The sequence below is a fragment of the Nothoprocta perdicaria genome, unplaced genomic scaffold (genome assembly GCF_003342845.1).
Source record: "Nothoprocta perdicaria isolate Ctin4 unplaced genomic scaffold, notPer1 scaffold_196, whole genome shotgun sequence".
NCBI lineage: Eukaryota > Metazoa > Chordata > Aves > Tinamiformes > Tinamidae > Nothoprocta > Nothoprocta perdicaria.
Window position 1 is genome coordinate 1,250,532 of NW_020455160.1, and position 19,283 is coordinate 1,269,814.

A 19,283-nucleotide genomic window follows, 5' to 3' on the forward strand; every position below is an offset into this window, starting at 1 on the left:
GGAAGTAGTAAGCTCAGGATGGGCTTGAATGGGAAGTAGTAAGCTCAGGAAGCCACACTGAATTGAACTTAGATTATGATCAGTTTAGGTTTCTTTCTGGTGTACCACGTACAACACCAGGATATTAAAGCAAGAGGTATCTTCCGACAAGATTTAGGAAGCCAATTCTTCCCCCCCCTTCAAAAAGAAAGATTTGTGCTACTGACACTTTAGTTCCACATCCTTTTTTTTCTCAGCAGCAGTATCAGTCACTTCATCACTGTGAGACTGGTTGCTCAGGGGCCAGGTACATAGCTAATACTTCACAGCTATCACATGCAAAAGGAGCAAATTCTTTTTCAACTTTACAGCATTTTACATTATCAGCAGAACACAGAACAGAATTTGATGAACAAGGTCAGGGAACAACGAATTCAAAGGGATTGCTGAGGCTCAAGGGGAAGGATGTTCATTTAGCTATCTGTAGTAAAACAACTTTAGATACCCAGGATTCCCAGTAAAAACATCCTCAAGTGGTAACTTGCTGGCTTCAGGAGTATTCTCTCTGTTCCAGAGCTAAATATCATCTTCTACTTCACCTACATAAATATTATATGCATTTGCCTTTAGCATGTGTGAACATTCATATCCTCCAGAGGACAAGGGTGTACTTGACCCCTAAAAGTATGTGGAAGAGAAATCTGGAGAACTGCTGATACGGTCAGTACCCTCATCACAGGAGGCAACAGGGCTCAGTAGTTGTAATGTACATTCTTACACTGATAAAACAAATATCCTTATAGTGCTTATGGCCTCTCAGCTGAGTATTAGCACCATGATTAACATAGTTATCTAGATTCCGGTGAGTTCAAGTTTTCTGAATTACCTGCAATGTCCCCCCCTCCCACCACACAAACAACACACCTGGCCACTAGGCAAGTCAGAGACTAGACCTAGATGAATGCTGTTGCTTGGGTATGAACAGCAAATGTTGCTAACTGCATATTTCCATCACCTTCCTCAAAGTTTGGAACCACTTAAACAAAACTTGTGCTAAAACATTATAGAAAATTGTGCCCACTAGTGCAGCTACAGATTTTCATGAGAGCTTTTTTACTTCTCACCTGATTCTGTAACTCAGTTAATCGTCTGCAGAGAGCATGAGCCTCCTCCTGGAAAGAAAATGCAATGGTTTATTTTCAGTCTCTAGTCTGGTCATATTATCTGTTATTAGTGAGGGCTGTTGCCACTAAGATTTATCGTAGTCTCTCTGCATGGTCAGACCTGCCTCCCACCAAGTAAGATTTTGTTCAGACCTGTTCAGAAGCAGGCATCTTGTCCTGGTCTGACTCAGAAAGAGAAAACTTGCACATATCCGGTAGTGACTGACCAGTATAATCCCTCTTCAGTCTCCTCCGTTCACGCTCCACCTGCATATTGGATAGGAGAAAGGGTCACAGAAACCTGCCACCAAAGAAGGAACAACTAGACCTCTGAATATCATTGTTTAAGAGGAGATTTATGTTCAGAGACTATTATTTCATCAGAGAAAGTTGGGAACAAAAAGCAGTCAAGACTATAGGGAAAGGAGAGAGCAAAAGGATATAGTTCCTGACATAAGAATATCAGGAACAGGCAAACATTTATGAGAAAACCAGAGCAGGAGAGGAGATACTTGAATGTATATGTTCCTGTGCAGACAGTGGAGTGCAGGAATGAAAAAGAAAATATTAAACTGCACATACACAGGGGAAAAGTAGGTGGAAGAATACAAGAGATACAAGAAGTGGACCACAAAGCACTCTTTGTAGGAATATGCATGTTCCAGAGAACCATGAAGATTTGCAGAAGTAACGAGAGACAGTTTTCAACCAGGTGTCATTGTTAGTCCGCCACGACAGCAACATCTACCTGATCAAGAGTCCTTCTGAGCTCAGCGTTGAGTTGCTTCAGCTCAGTTTTCTCATGTTCCAGTCTTGCAACCGCTCGCTGCAGAGATTCCAGACGTTGCTGCATGAGTCTTTTCTCAAAGAGCCACGATAACAGTTCTCTTTCTGCACTAGCTTGCTGAGTATACAGAGAGAAGTTTATGCAAGCTGGTGCCATGTTAACATCAGAAGGATTAGAAAAAACAGATCTTCCTCCCCTGCACTCTATGTTCTTTCACTCCTCACCTGTGCAGTTTTGTCATGCTCTTGTCACCCACCAAAGATGCCTAGAGAAGAGTTTGAGAAGGAGACAATAACACAGGAAGATTTCCTGGCCTCCAGTATCTTGTAGTACTGGGACTTCCTAAGCCATACTCAACAGCCCCTGAATAGATTCTTCCTCCACAACTTTGTCCATTTTTTTTTAAATCTTCATATAAACTTTCAGTAACTGTCTTCAGCAACTTCAGTACCACAGCTTAAGCACATGAATGGAAAAAGTCTCTACCTCTGTTCTTTCTACAAAACCTTCCTGCTAGTTTTGCTCAGTATCCTCTCTTCTGGTTTGGAGAGGGACACTTCCTACTGAGCTTGCTTAATGATTTCATAAAGGTCCATCATCTCCCTCTTCCATCAGTCACCTCTTTCACTTACTGAAGACTTAGATATTCAAGTTTCTCATATGAAAGCTATTTGACACTTTTAATCATCTTCTCTGACCTTCACTGCATAATCTGCTGTCTTTAGTTCTACTTTCCTTGGAGACCCAAACCATATGCAACATACAAGATGTAGATGAACCATGTATTTCTGCAATGATAAACTATTAGGTTTTTGTCCTCTGTTCTTTTCTTCATTGTGTTCTCCTGACCACTGCTGAGCACTAAATTGTTGTTTACATAGATTTAACTGTAATTCAGAAATCTCTTTGCTAAGGAGTTACATATCAGCCCAGAGCCCATCTCTGTGAATATAATGCATATACCTATTTCAATTTTAATTTCATATTTATCTTCTGTTTTCACACAGCTACTTGTTACTGTTTATTTGCTAAGTTTCCTCTACAGATATTTCAATATGAGTCACCTCCTCTGATCCCCCCTTGCACAAGAACCTCCCTCAGTGCCAAAATCCATAGTGAAATGGATATGAAAAAGTCATGTAGTTTTTCTGATATCTGCAATCACAGTTTTGCTGAACAGCTATATATTCACAGGAAACACCACAAGAATCTTTTACAGGCATCTTAGTTGACTGATGATCAGTCACACCGCCTACCTGAAAGTGAAACCGGTCCTTGTCCCTCTCTGAAACCATATTCTGTAGAATGGCTATTTCTTCCCTTAAAGAGCTATTGGCCATTTCACTCTTTGTAAGGGCAAGAGTCAGTGTTTGGGCCTTCTCTTTCCATTCTATTTCTCCACTTTCTGTCTGCTTCAAAATAGCAGTCACACGTTCCAATTCCTTTCCCTTTACTTTCCTCTCATCTTCCAGTTGTTGGGCTAGCTCATTCTGCCTTTTCAGGAAATGGTCTCTCTCCTGGAGAACTTTCTTCTTTTCCGCTTCTTCTTCCTCCCATTTTTGGAGTTTCTGAATTTTTTTCTTTAGAGTCTCCCCTTCATCTTTCCATCGCAAAGCTGACGTTAATTGTTTCAGGAATTCACTCTGCTTCCGAAGTTCTTGCTCTCTCCTTGTCAGAGTCTTCTCTAAATACCTAACTCTCTCTCTCTGGTATTTGATCTCTTCATCCTTCTTGACCAGAGTATGCTGAACATGCTGCAGATCTTCCTGAAGACCTCTCATTGCCTCTTTCTCCAATCGCTTTTGTTCACCTTGAGCCTTAGTCTTTTGCTCTCTCTCATTTAAGATTTCTTCCAGGAGCTTCTCTTGCTCTCTGGGATATCTATTCTCTTCTTTCTCTTCAGTCAGCATAACCTGGAGATTTTGCGAGGTCTTCAGTTCTTCTTTGAGCTGAAGTTTTCGTCTAAGAGTTTCATTGTCTTCATCTCTCCTCTTCACCATTTCCTCAAGCAGACTCACTTGCTTTTGGCAAGATGTTAGTGCTACTTTCATACTTTCTTCACGAAGATGGTACATGTTAATTTGTTTTATCTGACTGAGGAACTCCGAACTCTTGCTTTTCACTGTCTGGATCATTTTATCTACATCCTGTAGATCTTTAGCCTGTTTGCCATCTAATACCTTCTGCTCTAGAAGCTCCTGGACATGCTTTTGTAAAGACATGATCTCCTGCTCTCTAGCTTCTAGAGAAGATTCAGCATCTTTTAGTTTATTTAGTAAAGCTTTAGTCTGCATCACTGTCTCTTCTTTTTGCTGCTGAAGCTTAAAAATAGCCTCTTCCAGGAGCTCTATCTTTCTTTCTCTCTCTTTCAGAATTGCTTCTGTTTCTTGAAGATTTGCTTGCTCAGCTTTGTGCTGCTTCTGCTTTTCCTTGTATTCCTCACATTGCTTCTTAAGGGAGGCATTTTCTTGCTCTTGTTCCTTTACTGTCACTTTAAGATGTTCCAGAATTTTCCTCTGCTGTTCAGAGTCTCTTTCTTGTTTTTGGAAGGTCTCAATCAGATTCTTCTGAGACTCAATCATGAATTCTCTTTCTCTCAAAATTGCCTTACAGTCTTCCAAGTCTCTATGTAAAACTTTCATCTGGTTTTCTGTTTTTTCCTCATATTTCCTTGTTTGCTGTATCTGCCTCTCTAGGTGCTTGTCCTTCTCTTTTAAAGTTTCTAATGTCTGCTCCAGTTGGTCATGGACAGTCTTTAACTTGGTTTCCATGGCTGTTTCAGATTCCTGGATTTGTTTTTGCTGCAATTCAAGCTTTTGATCTCTTTCAGATACAGAAAGTGTCACCTTTACTAATTCACCGTGCAGCTCTTGTAGGTACCCATCCTGCTGTTCCTTGTACTGCTGAAAACATCTTAACTGATCCCTTTGAGACTCAGTCTCACCTTCTCTGTTCCTGAGAACTGCCCACAGATGTTCTAGGTCTGCATGTAGAGATTTCACTTCTTCTCTCTTCATTTCCAGTTCATGGGCCTGCTGAGCCTGAGACATGAGCTCTAAGTTTTTCTCCTTCAAGTTTGTCTTCATATGATCGAGTTCCTCTAGCAGATGACTTACTTGTGATGCACCATGTTCTTCTAGCGCCATCATTTTCCTCTCTTGGAATTTGATCTCCCGGTCTCTCTCTTCCACGTCTTTGCTCATCTTACTTAGAGCACTCCTTTGCATTTCATGCTGCAACTCTAGCTCCTGTATTTGTTTTTGCAGGGATCTAATCTCCTGATCTCTCTCCTCCAGATCCTTCCTCATCTTGCTTAGAGCAGTCCTCTCCATTTCATGCTGCTCCTCCAGCTCCTGTATCTGTTCTTGCTGCATTCTGATCTCTTGGTCTCTCTCCTCTAGGTCCTTTCCCATCTTTCCTACAGTAACAGTCTGGTGTTCCTGCTGCTTCTCCAACTCCTGTATCTTTTCCTTCTGGGATCTGATTTCCTGGTCTTTCTCCTCCAGGTCCTTGCTGGTGTTGCTTAGAGCATTCCTTTGTATTTCTTGATTCTTCTCCAGCTCCTGTATCTGTTCATTCTGCGTTCTGATCTTCTGGTCTCTCTCCTCCAGATCCTTCCTCATCTTTCCTACTGTAATAGTCTGATGTTCCTGCTGCTTCTCTAACTCCTGTATCTTTTCCTTCTGGAATGTGATCTCCTGGTCTTTCTCCTCCAGGTCCTTGCTGGTGTTGCTTAGAGCATTCCTTTGTACTTGTCGCTGCTTCTCCAGCTCCTGTATCTGTTCTTGCTGATTTCTGATCTCTTGGTCTCTCTCCTCCAGATCTTTCCTCATCTTTCCTACAGTAACAGTCTGGTGTTCCTGCTGCTTCTCATACTCCTTTATCTTCTCATGTTGGGATCTGATTTCCTGGTCTTTCTCCTCCAGGTCCTTTCTGCTGTTGCTTAGAGCATCCCTTTGTATTTCTTGATTCTTCTCCAGCTCCTGTATCTGTTCATGCTGCGTTCTGATCTTTTGGTCTCTCTCCTCCAGATCTTTCCTCATCTTTCCTACAGTAATAGTCTGATGTTCCTGCTGCTTCTCTAGCTCCTTTATCTTTTCATGTTGGGATCTGATTTCCTGGTCTTTCTCTTCCAGGTCCTTTCTGCTGTTGCTTAGAGCATTCCTTTGTATTTCTTGCTTCTTCTCCAGCTCCTGTATGCGTTCTTGCTGGTTTCTGATCTCTTCGTCTCTCTCCTCCACATCTTTCCTCATCTTTCCTATGGTAATAGTCTGGTGTTCCTGCTGCTTCTCCAGTTCCTGTATCTTTTCCTTCTGGGATCTGATCTCCTGGTCTTTCTCCTCCAGATTCTTTTTGGTATGGCTCAGAAAACTCCTCTGCATTTCTTGCTTCATTTCCAGTTCCCATATTTGTTCCTGCTGGGTTCTGATCTCTTGGTCTCTCTCTTTCAGGTCCTTGCTCATCTTTCCTACAGTAATACTGTGTATTTCTCGCTGCTTCTCTAGCTCCCATATCTGATCATTCTGGGATTTGATCTCCTGGCCTCTCTCTTCCACATCTTTGCTCATCTTACTTAGTGCACTCCTTTGCATTTCACGCTGCTCCTCTAGCTCCTGTATTTGTTTTTGCAGGGATCCGATCTCCTGATCTCTCTCCTCCAGATCCTTCCTCATCTTGCTTAGAGCAGTCCTCTGTATTTCACGCTGTTCCTCCAGCTCCTGTATTCGTTCCTCCTGGGATGTGATCTCCTGGTTTCTCTCCTCCAGATGCTTCCTCATCTTTCCTATAGAAATACTCTGTATTTCTTGCTGCTTCTCCAGCTCCTGTATCTGTTCGTGCTGGGTTCTGATCTCTTGGTCTCTCTCCTCTAGGTCCTTCCTCATTTTTCCTACAGTAATAGTCTGGTGTTCCTGCTGCTTCTCTAGTTCCTGTATCTTTTCCTGATGGGATCTGATCTCTTCCTCTTTCTCTTCCAGGTCCTTCCTGGTGTTGCTTAGAGCACTCCTGTGTCTTTCCCGCTGCTTCTGTAGCTCCTGTATGCGTTCTTGTTGGGATCTAATCTCCCAGTCCCTCTCCTGCATGTCCTTGCTTGTCTTAGTTAGAGCACTCCTCTGTATTTCTTGCTGTTTCTGCAGCTCTTCTATCTGTTCTTGCTGGGTTTTCATCTCCTGGTCTCGCTCTTCCAGGTCCTTCTCCATTTTGCTTATAGTAATTGACTGCATTTTGTGCTGCTTCTCCAGTTCCTGTATCTGTCCTTGCTGGGATTCTATCTTCTTTTTTTTCTCTGTTTTATCTTTAATAACGTCATCTAAAGTACTTTGAAGCATTTTGTTTTGATTTTCCAGCATTCTGATCTTTTCCTCATGCAATTTAATTTCTCCCTCCCTCTTTGATACGATGGCTGTCAGGTGAGTAAGATTTTCCTGCAAAGCTTTCGCCTCTGCTACCTCCTTCTGGAGCATCTGGATTTTCTCCTGTTGAGCCACCATTTCCTCGTTTTTAATTGTCAGGACAGATAATGTACTTTGAAGTTCTTGTTCAAGGGAGTGTTTCATATTTGTTGCTGCATTTGCTCGAGCTTCAGAGGCTGTGACAGATTCCTGAAGAAGTTTTATCTCCCACACCATTTCTTCCTTAACTGTTTGCAGTGTGTCTTGCTCATGCTGCAACAAATGAGACAAAATTCAATAATTCAGTTTTTTTTATATATATATATACACACACACACATTTATACATACATGTACATGTATGTATGTATGCTTGTTTTTCATACTAGATTTAAGCTCCTGCTTTGGTGACTGGATGACATGATGATCAAAACCTGCCACTTAAACTTTTAGTAGAAAAATTTATTCAGTTAGTTTCCCTATTACACTTAAATTTTCAACTTTCTTTCAAAGAGTGAGTTGAGAATTGGACTATCTTTAGCAAGTTCCATCCACGACTGATTCTGCAGTCACTGTAAATGATTGAACTGGCTCAAACCAAGGATCCTTCCTGCCTAGTATTCTATACAAAAATATGGCTGTAAGTCCATACCTTGGAAGAGCAAGAATAGGGCAAGCTTATACAGCTTTCACAGTCTCTTTCTGAAAACATATAAACTTTTTGCATTAACAACACTTAAAACATCCATTTGGAAAGGGTTTGCATGTCTGATGAATTAAGAAAAAATACCTCCATTCATTTGCTTGCAGCCTAACTGCCACTAGCTACCTCTGATGGCCCTTGTTCTTCCATTGGAAAACAGTGGAATGTGCCTGCCTGCTTTCTCCCTGCCACTCAAGATGTTGTAAAGCTTTCCTATGCCACCCTACAGGCCATTTTTTTCCTCAGCTGAAGAATCTCAGACTACTCAGCTGGTCCTTTCTTCCTTTTCCTTTTTGCAGAGCCTCTTTTTCTCAGAACTGCTCCCAGGATTAAGGTCCAGGATAACTGTGATATAGGAAATGGCATGATACTATTCTCTCTACTAGGAAGGGAAGAGAGAACAATACAATAGTTGTCAACAATATTGACAATTATATAGTTGTCAACTGTATTGAGCTGAACAATACAATTTTTTTACTTCTGCTAAATAGTGATTTCATGAAACCAACCACCTGAACTCCACTGCCTTCCCTTTTGAGAGCTAATGGTGAGACTGCAGCCTTAATGGTGAGACTGCAGACTGGAATGTGGCCATGGAGGGCTACAGGCTTTTCAAGAGGGACAGGGCAGGAAGGCAAGGTGGCGGAGTTGCTCTTCATGTGAGGGAGCAACTGGAATGCTTAGAGCTCAGCGTAGGAGAGGATGGAATGCGAGTAGAGAGCCTGTGGGTGAGGATAAAGGGGCAAGCCAGCAGGGGTGACACGGTGGTGGGAGTTTACTACAGGCCTCCTGACCAGGATGAGGAAGTGGACGAAGCCTTCTACGGGCAGCTGCAAGAAGCCTCCCGATCCTCCTGGGGGAGGCCCTGGTCCTCCTGGGGGACTTCAACCACCCTGATATCTGCTGGGAAAACCACATAGCCAGGAACAGACAGTCCAGGAGGTTCCTGCACATCATTGCAGATAACTTCTTGACGCAGGTGGTTGAGGAGCCAACAAGGGGAGGGGCACTGCTAGACCTGATACTAACAGAGATGGTCTAGTGGGAGACGTGAGGGTTGGGGCAGTCTGGGCTGCAGCGACCACGAGATGTTGGAATTCACGATCCGGCGTGGAGGAGATGGGGCAAGAAGTAGGATAGCTACCCTGGACTTCAAGAGAGCCAACTTGGACCTCTTCAGGGAGCTCCTTGGAGCAGTCCCCTGGGTCAGGGTCCTAGAAGGAAAGGGAGTCCAGGAGAGCTGGCTAATATTCAAGCGCCACTTCCTCCAAGCTCAGGATCGGTGTATTCCCACAAAAAACGTCGAGTAAGCGGGGCAGGAGACCTGTATGGATGGGTGAAGAATTACTGGGCAAAGTGAATGAAAAAAAAAAGAGTGTACAGCTTGTGGAAGAAGGGACAGGCCACGTGGGAGGAATACAGATACGAAATGAGGAAGTCCAAAGCCCGGGTGGAATTAGAGTTGGCGAGGCATGTCAGGGACAACAGGAAGGGTTTCTGTAAGTATGTCAACAGCAAGAGGAAGACAAGGGAAAATGTTAGTGCACTGCTGAATGGGGAAGGGGCCTTGGTGACGGAGGATGCCGAGAAGGCAGAGTTACTAAATGCCTTCTTTGCCTCTGTCTTTACTGCTAAGGCAACCCGCCATGAACTGCAGGGCTCCAACAGAAGAGATATAAATGGGCTAAAGGAAGACCTTCCACGGGTTGAGAAGGATTGGGTTAGGGATCACTTAGGCAAACTGGCCACCCAAAAATCTATGGGCCCAGATGGGATGCACCCAAGAGTGCTGAGGGAACTGACCGAGGTTATTGCTCAGCCTCTCTCCATTATCTTTGAGAGGTCCTGGAGAACAGGGGAGGTGCCCGAGGACTGGAAGAGAGCCAACGTCACTCCAGTCTTCAAAAAGGGCAAGAGGGAGGAGCCGGGCAATTACAGGCCGGTCAGCCTCACCTCCGTCCCTGGAAAGGTGATGGAGCAGTTCATCCTAGAGACAATCTCCAGGCATATGAAGGAGAAGAAGGTGTTGAGGAGCAGTCAGCATGGATTCACCAGGGGGAAGTCATGTCTGACGAACCTCACAGCCTTCTATGATGGGATGACAGGCTGGACGAGGGGAGAGCCGTGGATGTTGTGTACCTTGACTTCAGCAAGGCTTTTGACACTGTCTCCCATAATATCCTCATACGGAAGCTCCGGGACAGTGGACTAGACGAGTGCACAGTGAGGTGGATCAAGGGCTGGCTGGATGGCAGAGTTCAGAGGGTGGTGATAAATGGGGCCGAGTCCAGTTGGAGGCCTGTGGCCAGTGGTGTCTCCCAGGGGTCAGTACTGGGCCCGGTGCTGTTCAGCCTGTTCATCAATGACCTGAATGGGGGCACGGAATGCACCCTGAGCAAGTGTGCRGATGACACCAAGCTGGGTGGAGTGGCCGACACTCCGGAGGGCTGTGCTGCCATCCAGAGGGACCTGGACAGGCTGGAGAGTTGGGCAGAGGGGAACCTCATGAGGTTCAATACGGATAAGTGCAGGGTCCTGCACCTGGGGAGGAATAACCCCAGGCATCAGTACAGATTAGGGGTCGACCTGCTGGAAAGCACCTCCACGGAGAGGGACCTGGGAGTCGTGGTTGACACTAAGTTAACCATGAGTCAGCAGTGTGCCCTCGTGGCCAAGAAGGCCAATGGGATCCTGGCCTGCATCAGGAGGATGTTGCCAGCAGGTCAAGGGAGGTGATTCTGCCCCTCTGCTCAGCTCTGGTGAGGCCGCACCTGGAGTACTGTGTGCAGTTCTGGGCACCCCAGTATAGGAGGGACGTGGAGCTTCTCGAGAGGGCCCAGAGAAGGGCAACTAGGATGATTAAGGGAATGGAACATCTCTCGTATGAGGAGAGGCTGAGTGAGCTGGGCCTGTTTTCTCTGGAGAAGAGAAGGCTCAGAGGGGATCTGATTAATATGTATAAGTTCAGGAAGGGAGAATGCAGGGAGGAAGGGGACAGGCTGTTTTCACTGGTGGCCAGCGACAGGAAGGTTGGACTAGATGATCTCTAGAGGTCCCTTCCAACCTTAAGTATTCTGTGATTCTGTAATTCTTCTGTGTTTGAAACCAGGACCATTTTTCCCTTGCAGACATATATATTTATCTATCAGCTGTTCTGTTTCTCAAATTTCTCCCACAGTCTGCCCACATCTGTGAAACGCTGAAAAAGTTTCCATTAGTTGCAAAATTTGTCTCCTCAAATCCTCTCCCACATCACTTATGAATATAAATAGAGATTATTTCATCACAACCAGAAAATGCACAAGCCATGCAATGTAAATAGAGACCAGGTTCAAAAGTTATCTTGACTATGCTTAAAGGGCAGAAATCTTCAGGACTGAGGTAAACAAAAAGCCTAAATCATAACTGAGTTTTACATGACTCCAGCATGCTTTCATAATTATGCTATTAGGAGACCTATTAGGAAAGTTAAAGAAAAAAAATATCACTAATATAAATATTGTTCTTCTGCCCTTGCACTGCCTGTGTTCTCTCCAGATATGCTTCTATTCATCTTAATTGAGGTTAACTCAACTTTTCATCTTAATGTTTTTCCTTTCTAAACTGACTACTCTTATTCAAAGCGATGGCTCTGTAGATGTAGCTGCATGGCCTGGCAAACAAGAAATGAGGAGCAGATGAAAGGGGAAAATGAGGAAAATTTGATCAATATTGTATATTATGTACATTATTATATAAAGTTCTTAACTACCTCCTGATTTTCAAGCTTCTCAGAACTGGACCAAATTCATACAGAACAACCTAGTACTGAAAAAGCTGTTTTTCAGAACATCAACAGAAGGCCCATAAAATATTCCTTTTATGGCATCTGTTAGCCTCACCAGGACTTCCTTTCTTTGCTTCTCAGAGCTCTCAAGTCTTCTTTCCAAAGATGTCACTTCTTGATGTAGGGTCACAACCTCCTTCTTTAGAGCAACAGCCTCTTCCTGCAAGGCAGCTTGCAGAGAGTTTTTCTTGTCTTCCGCCACCCGTGTCTCTACAGGGGTAAAGGTCAGGGAGAAGAGGAAAAAGCAAAGCAAAACCAAGCTGATTTGCATCCAAGGGAGAAAACATTTTCCCACCTGACTGTATTTTACCAGACCTAGATCCAAATTGACTTTCCAATAAAACTAGGAAACTAGGAAAGGACAGAAACATTAGATACTAGACAGAAGCAGAAAAAAAGGATGTATAGTGGAAAAGAATAACATAGGAACTTAACACTAACACTCCATGAAACTGCAAAAGGAAAAGACAGTCAGCTATGGTAAGATTTCTCAGGTTGGGATATTCAAAGGGCATATGGAGAAAGATTTTATGATACATCAAGCTACATTTCCTTTGCAGTGACATATAACCTGAAAGGCACCTGCTTTACACATGCATCACCAGCCAGCCACTAGATCCTGCACTATGAAAAGCTCTCAACTCTGCTTGCTAATTATCATCATCGCTAATTCTAGGAACAAGACTCATGTTCCTTATTTTTCTTTTTCAATTTATTTCTTTTTTCTTTTCCAATCTCCTGGCACTGCATTTTTCCCACTGCATGGTATCAGAACTCCCTGCTGGTGAGACAGGATGGACTCGGTGCATTGGAAATGGAGGCAGTACCTTCCTGGCTTTGGGCCAACAGTTTCTGTAACTCTAGATTGCGTGCACTGAAGTGATCCCTCTCAAACAGCCTCTTGTTCAGCTCCAGTTCCAGCTCCTGTGACTTTTTTCTGGCATCATTCTGGAGGAAATAAGAAGAATGGTATGAGCAAACAGAGCCACAGCTGGAAGGAGATAAAAGGAGTATAAAAGCTAATGGAGAAATAAGCCAAGGCAGGGATGGGACCAGTTGGACAGCAGTGGTAGCTGTGGTCATGATTCTCCTTTCTCCCGATGGCAGCAAGCAAATCTGGCCTACATGAGAGCAAGAATTTAAATCCATTCTGCTTTTGGCAGTCTGCTTGTCAGATCAGCTCAGCAGAGATAGGATTTCTGGTTGTACTACAGAGACACATTACCAAATCTTGTTGAGTGTGCTTCAGATCCTGGTGTAGATCTCGTAAGACTGCAGCCACTCTGTCCACTGTGATGTCTACGGGGAGATCCCTGGCCTGAGAAACAGTTAAGGCCCAGGCATGATCCTGTTCTGAAGAAAGAAGCCATTCTGTTTCAAGCTTTAATTGGAAGATCTCCAAAAAGAGAGACCATTTGTACGCAGAAGGTGCCAGTGCATAAAAGGCTGCCCTAGAGAGTATACTACAGCAAGAATGCATTACAGGCTAACATTACTTTGCTGCACACTAATGTCAGCATTGTCCCAGAGAAGATGCAGAGGCACTTCCACATCACGGGCCCCATTTCAAGCTGAGGCTGGTCATTTCTCACATACAGACATGGACTTTTCTCTGAGCAGACACCTCAGGCATTCATGACTTCTTCAAAGCATGGGTCAGTCTAAGCCGAAGGGATAAGTCTATGAGGATCACAAAGCACCACCCCTCCCTCCACTTGCTCTCCTATACACACTCCAGAGACTTCTCAGTCCAGCCTCCCACACTTGCCTGAAGTCCGAGTGACCAAGTCTCTGCTGGTATCAGTGCTGTCACAAAGCATGCGACGGAGAACCAAATGCAGTTGGTCCAGCTGGGCCTGGGCTTCACAGTGGGCACTGTTAGCCTGCTGGCACTCTGTAGCCAATGCCTTTGCTCTGTTCTCTGTGCTACAGAGCCTCAGTTGAAGTTCAGACATCTCAGCCTCCAGCACTCTCAAAGAGTCCCTCAAGCATCGTTCACCTGCTCGGGACTGCTCTAGATCCTCTAACAGCTGCTTCTCCCGAGTCACCAGGCCAGCCTCTTTTTCAAGCATCATTTCCTGCAGTGACTGAACCTGAAACAGAGACGCACAGAGTCTCAGGGACAGAGCTGCTTCCGAGGTAACAGAGCAGAAAGTAGGAAAAACAGGAGCAGAAACCACTTGAAGCAAATATGACACAAACGACAGAAAGACAAAAAAAAAGAAAAAAAAAAAAAAGGATTAAAGTAATGCCAAAATGCCAAGTAGAGAGTAGTATAGAAACAGACATCTAGAGGCTAAGGAGACAAAAGGAAGTTTCCACAAACCCAAGGAATGACCCACTCTCCAATCACAGAAATGAATGTACACGCTTGTGTTTAGGTGAATGACTGCCAGAATAAGGTGGCAGATCAAACATCCCACGTGAGTGTGGCAGCTGCCAAAGACAACTGAAAGCAAAAATAAAGGGGAGACAATCAGCATCCCATATCGTGCATCTCCAAAATGCTCCAAGATGAATGGGCTGCTATCGAAGTGCCTTCTACAGAAGGAAGTAACCATTTCTGTCTCACCAGATTGCTAGGTGCCCTTCAAGAGGTGGAAGAACCATCTAGGGACAAGTTATAACAGAGATACTGAAAAGCTCCAAAGGAGTCTTCTGTTTCTCCTCAGACACTTAATACCTTGAACCATGAGAGATTAGGGGAAATTCTGGGGAGAATAAAGTAGAGATTCAGCCTTGATTTCAATGTGCAAAGTCTGTGGGCTGAAGGAACATGTGATGCTGGGAAGGGAAACAACTCACTGCCTGCAAGTTGAAGGTGATATTCAAAAGAAGAGGATAGTAGAGCAGAGGGCACCTGGTTGTTGAGCTCATGTATCTCTCTTCTGTGGTCTGAATGGAGCTGCTGGGCCTCATTAATGGCAGACAGCAATTTAGACACCTCATTCTGCTGGGAAACGCTGTTTTCTTCTAGGGTTCTGAGGGTTAGTTCCTTTTTTTCCAGAGACAGAGTCAGCCTGAAAGAAAGAACAGGCACCTCATCGTTACACTGTATAATATTTAATAAACCCTCAGGACTCGCATCATCAATAACAAAAGTGCTTTGCCTGCTGAACTTTATCTGATTGAGCAGTCATACCCAAGCACGTACGTCTATGCTTGTTTCCACAGAGGAACACATGTACGTGTACATGGGAGTACATATACGACGTGGTACCAAAGGGCTGCTTCTCAACTTTAAAGATGTCCCAGAAGAACATAACAAAGATGTTTCTGACCAAAGAAATCAGGAATGAAGACTGATACAAATTCAAATAGGACCCACTCAACCCAACTTCCATGGCTCACTGGTCGCAAGGCAGGACTGATGGATCTACCTCACCCATTATACTGCAGTTTATCCTGCCTCTTTTGATGTGCTTTATGTTTGAATCCCTTGAAAGTTGCATTTAACTCTTTCATTAGATAAATCCTTCCTTAAAAAAAAAAAAAAAGCTTTAAAATGTATTGGTTTCAGAAAAACTGTAATTGAAGGATAAAAAGAAAAGAAAGAATAAAACGACATCAATAGAATGATACAGTTCTATGTAGATAATTTCAAACTGGTTTTTTTTTTGGAAAATGCTTTCAGTCATATATGCAAGGACTTTAAAGAAGGAATCTGTTAAAATAGAAGAAGGTCTATCACATGGCCTCAATTACCTGGCTCTTTCACTTTCTAGGGCTTTCAGTGAAGCCTGAATTTCCGTGTTATGACGCTGTACTTCTTCCCATTGACTTCTTTCTCCCTCCAAGGACTGCAGACAAACTTGCAGCTCTTTGTTCTGATGTTCTACCTCTTTCCACTGGCTCCTTTCCTCCTCCAGCATCTTCTCAAGCTGCACAACCTCTAGCATCTTCTGCCTAGACAATTCCTGTGCCTCATGCAGATGCTCCTGAGCTTCATGGCTAATTATTTGCCAGGACTCTTCAGAGACTGCTAATTGAGATTTCAACTCTTCTACCTGAATTAAAAAATAATGGAACAGTCAAAGACTAAAGCTTGTCTCTATCAGCTGTATCATATACTGTGAGGACAGAGAAAGAACGCATTTGAACTTTGTCCTACTATGAGAGCACTGGAGTGACATTATATACAGCAGATTTGTTTAAAAACTCAGTGAGACAGAGCAATCATCTGAAAAAAAAAGGAAAAAAAAAAAGCAAGGATAGCAGCAGCAGACCAACAGAAAACCCAGCTGATGACTATTGTCAAAATAACAGGCAGAAGGACTAGTCTAGGACTAGCCATGGCAGCAGCTGAAGTTCAGGCTGACAAGTAAGGTGCTTTCAAACCAGTAGAAAAGGAATCGACAGTATGCTAGCAGTCAGAGGGGTACACGTTCAGTGCACTCTGCAGTGAAACAATGGAAATGCAAGAAGTGGAAACACAACCTCTTTCAAGGTTGGAGTATCTATTGCTGTTTCAGTCACCTTTTTCTGTAGAGCGTCTCTCTGCTGAAGAAGGACATTCATTTCCTCTTTGAGGGTTTTGATTTCTTCCATGTGCCTATTCTCCATGGTCGTGATCTTACTCTGAGCTTCCTGCAGTTCTGCTTGCAACTTTTGTGTGATGTTCTTCAAGCAAGAATAAAGAGCAAGTTACTGGGGCCAGCTGTCCCCTTCAGGTCTTTTTCTGTCCCCAATTCAGCTTCATTCAGACACTTTTTTTCCTACTTAGCTTTGCTCCTAACACTTTCTTCCTTTGGCTTATCTCTGGGGCTTACCAGGCCCTGTGCCCCAGTGCTCACAGTAGTACTTCTCTCCCTCATCCTAGGACTTCTGTTTCAGCAATTTGCTTGTCTCCCACTCATCTCTTACCCGGCTCTATCAGCCCCTCTCTCAACTTATGTACAACTGCCAACTGTTCTTTCAATCTACTCTACTAGTCAGATTTACCTGTCCATTCTCTTGCTGCTCTTTCACATCCTGCCTGAGTTGCTCTAGCTGCTTGCAGGCTTCTGTTAGCTCTCCTTGAGTCTGAAGGAGTGTCTCTAACAAAGCCTTCTTCTCGTTCTCTTTTTCTAGCAGGACCTGCACAGAAGTAAAGGAGAGAAAATGTGTTTGAACATCACAGTTGAAACTTGTGTGGCAAGGCTCAAAGGCTGATAGGCTTACACATTTTCAAAGCAATATGCTACTGGTCTCCAAGGACGGTATCTGCTCACTTGGAGGTTTTCTAAAGCAAGATTGGCAGTACAAACGTGTCCATCTGCAACTGGATTCTCAATAATCTCTTCATCTTTTATCTAGATGCTCTGAATAAAGAGCACAACTTCTGGCAGCACACTAAGAGGACTGCCAGTCTATGACAAAGTTGCTTTGGCATATGAGGTCTGAGCTCAGAACAGGTGACTTAAAACACAGCCTAGAGATGGTTCTTTACAGAGCCTAGTTCTTTACTGTTCAGAAATAACTCAGAGCAACTTTTAGAAAGCTTTTTCTTTGGTCAACATCCCAGTATCCCCTAAAATAATAATAAAAAAATCTAGCCTCATGGGGATTCAGTCCAACAAACTTAATCTGGACATAAATTTATTTAAGGCTATAAAAGCAATAAATTTTGGGGAGGTGGGGGGGGAGGACCATTAAGAGCACAGTAAAGATACTCTTAGATAAGCCTTAGAAAACCCAAACACAATAGCAAGACAAAAATCTAAAATGGAAAGTAACATTTTGGCCTGACTTCCAAAGAGTGGTCTCATTCACACAGTTCTGCATGCCATTCACATCATCAAATTCAAAACAGTTCAAACATATCAGGAAAAGCAAGACACACAGGGCATGCTCCACACAGCCCAATACCCATCCAGTTACCACATCTCCATGTTTTCTGTATCTCACTGTACAGGTGGCTTCTTTCAGGTTGGTTGCTACAGCTCCACTTTTTTATATAAAAGTGCATCCAAAAGATATGTCTACCCAGACAGCTGGTGTCAAGGTGAGTATCACCAATAAGGAACTCAGAAGGGTAAAAGCACACAAATTCTCCGTTCATGCTCTTTACCTCTTTCTTGGCAGTTTCAGCTCTATTTCGTTCCTCTTCTTGCTGAACTTGCATGGCAGCAACCTTCTGCCTCATATCCAACAGCTGCTTCTCGTGCTTTTCTTCTGCCTCTGCTTTCTCCTTATCCCAGCGCTCCAGCATCTCTTGTAGCTCTGAATGGTGCCCTTCCTGCTCACTTGCCTTTTAAGTGGAGGAAAAGACTTTGAGATTGAATCCTGGCCAACCTCTTCACAAACAGGTGAAGAAAGCATCCCTCCCACAAAATCCCTCTTGAATCACAGAATCACCGAATGGTTAAGGTTGGAAGAGACCTCTAGAGATCATCTAGTCCAATCCCTCTGCTCAAGCAAGGACACCTAGAACACAGGGCGCCTGGCTGCATCCAGGCTGGTTTGGAAGATCTCCAGAGGAGACCCCACAACCTCTCTGCGCAGCCTGTTCCAGGGCTCTGAGACCTTCACAGGAAAGAAGTTCTTCCTCACATGGAGATGTGATGACTAACAGATGATAAGATTAATAAAATTAGTACACAGGCCTTGTGTCCTACAGAAATACCATCCTACCAAGGAACATAAAAGAAAGGTAAGCAGGTAGAACAAGAACCCCTCTCTGATGGCTGCCTTTTTCCTAGTGCATCTGTCCTCAGGATTTCTCTCTGTTCTCACAGACTCTATTTTGAAGCTCATCTCCTTTTTCCTCAAAGAAAAAGACAGAGGGAAAAAGAAAAAAAAGGGTACCTGACTTCAGGTAGGAAAAGGTTGTATCCTGACACCCTATTCGCAAGACAAACACTGAAGTAGCAGGAATAAGGAACCTATTCCAAATCTTAAGACTCTGACAACTAGGAAAGGGCAGAAAGCAAAAGTTTTTTTTTGTGATGGCAATCATCAGGAATGTTAGGAGTCCATTCTGTGGTAATTGAGAATCTGGTTCAATTCCACCCCCTTGCTGTGAGGCTTTGTGCAGGGCTCACCCAGCCCTCACACAATTAATGCTGAATTCTTCTTAGATCCACACTGAACCTCTAGCTGCATTTACTGTCCCTGTATATTCATGTGGGCCGTTGCACATTTTCAAACATGAGACACTCGCTCTGCTACCTGGTCCTAGCACAAAGGAGCCATGTTGTCTCCTACCAGGTCTTGCAGCAGCTTGTTTATTTCAACTTCATGACCAGTTTGCTGAAGCCTGAGGACATCATTATACTTCTGTTCAGTCTGCAGGAGCTGCTGTGCCATGCTTTCCTGTTCCTGCTTCATTCGAGATCTCTCTGCTTCCAGCTCACAATGAAGGCACTTCACTTCTCCTGCAAATGAGAGAGATGACAAGAGGTTTAGTCCTTCTCTTAAACCTACACAGTGGCTCTAGTTTCACTAGCCTTTACTAG

General features: G+C 43.8%; 1 protein-coding gene across 1 annotated transcript in view; it reads right to left on the minus strand.

Moving 5' to 3' along the window:
- CEP250 (centrosomal protein 250) overlaps window positions 1–19,283 on the minus strand; it is a 35,311-nt gene that overhangs the window by 757 nt on the left and 15,271 nt on the right. The window contains exons 15-28 of the mRNA XM_026037308.1: window positions 19,033–19,202; window positions 17,897–18,076; window positions 16,789–16,923; window positions 16,324–16,467; window positions 15,553–15,854; window positions 14,708–14,867; window positions 13,616–13,940; window positions 13,073–13,200; window positions 12,675–12,795; window positions 11,903–12,057; window positions 3,186–7,592; window positions 1,891–2,046; window positions 1,296–1,409; window positions 1,104–1,151 (exon numbers count right to left, since the gene is read on the minus strand). Coding sequence (XP_025893093.1) covers window positions 1,104–1,151; window positions 1,296–1,409; window positions 1,891–2,046; window positions 3,186–7,592; window positions 11,903–12,057; window positions 12,675–12,795; window positions 13,073–13,200; window positions 13,616–13,940; window positions 14,708–14,867; window positions 15,553–15,854; window positions 16,324–16,467; window positions 16,789–16,923; window positions 17,897–18,076; window positions 19,033–19,202 — 6,545 coding nt within the window. The remainder of the gene's footprint in view (window positions 1–1,103; window positions 1,152–1,295; window positions 1,410–1,890; window positions 2,047–3,185; window positions 7,593–11,902; window positions 12,058–12,674; window positions 12,796–13,072; window positions 13,201–13,615; window positions 13,941–14,707; window positions 14,868–15,552; window positions 15,855–16,323; window positions 16,468–16,788; window positions 16,924–17,896; window positions 18,077–19,032; window positions 19,203–19,283) is intronic.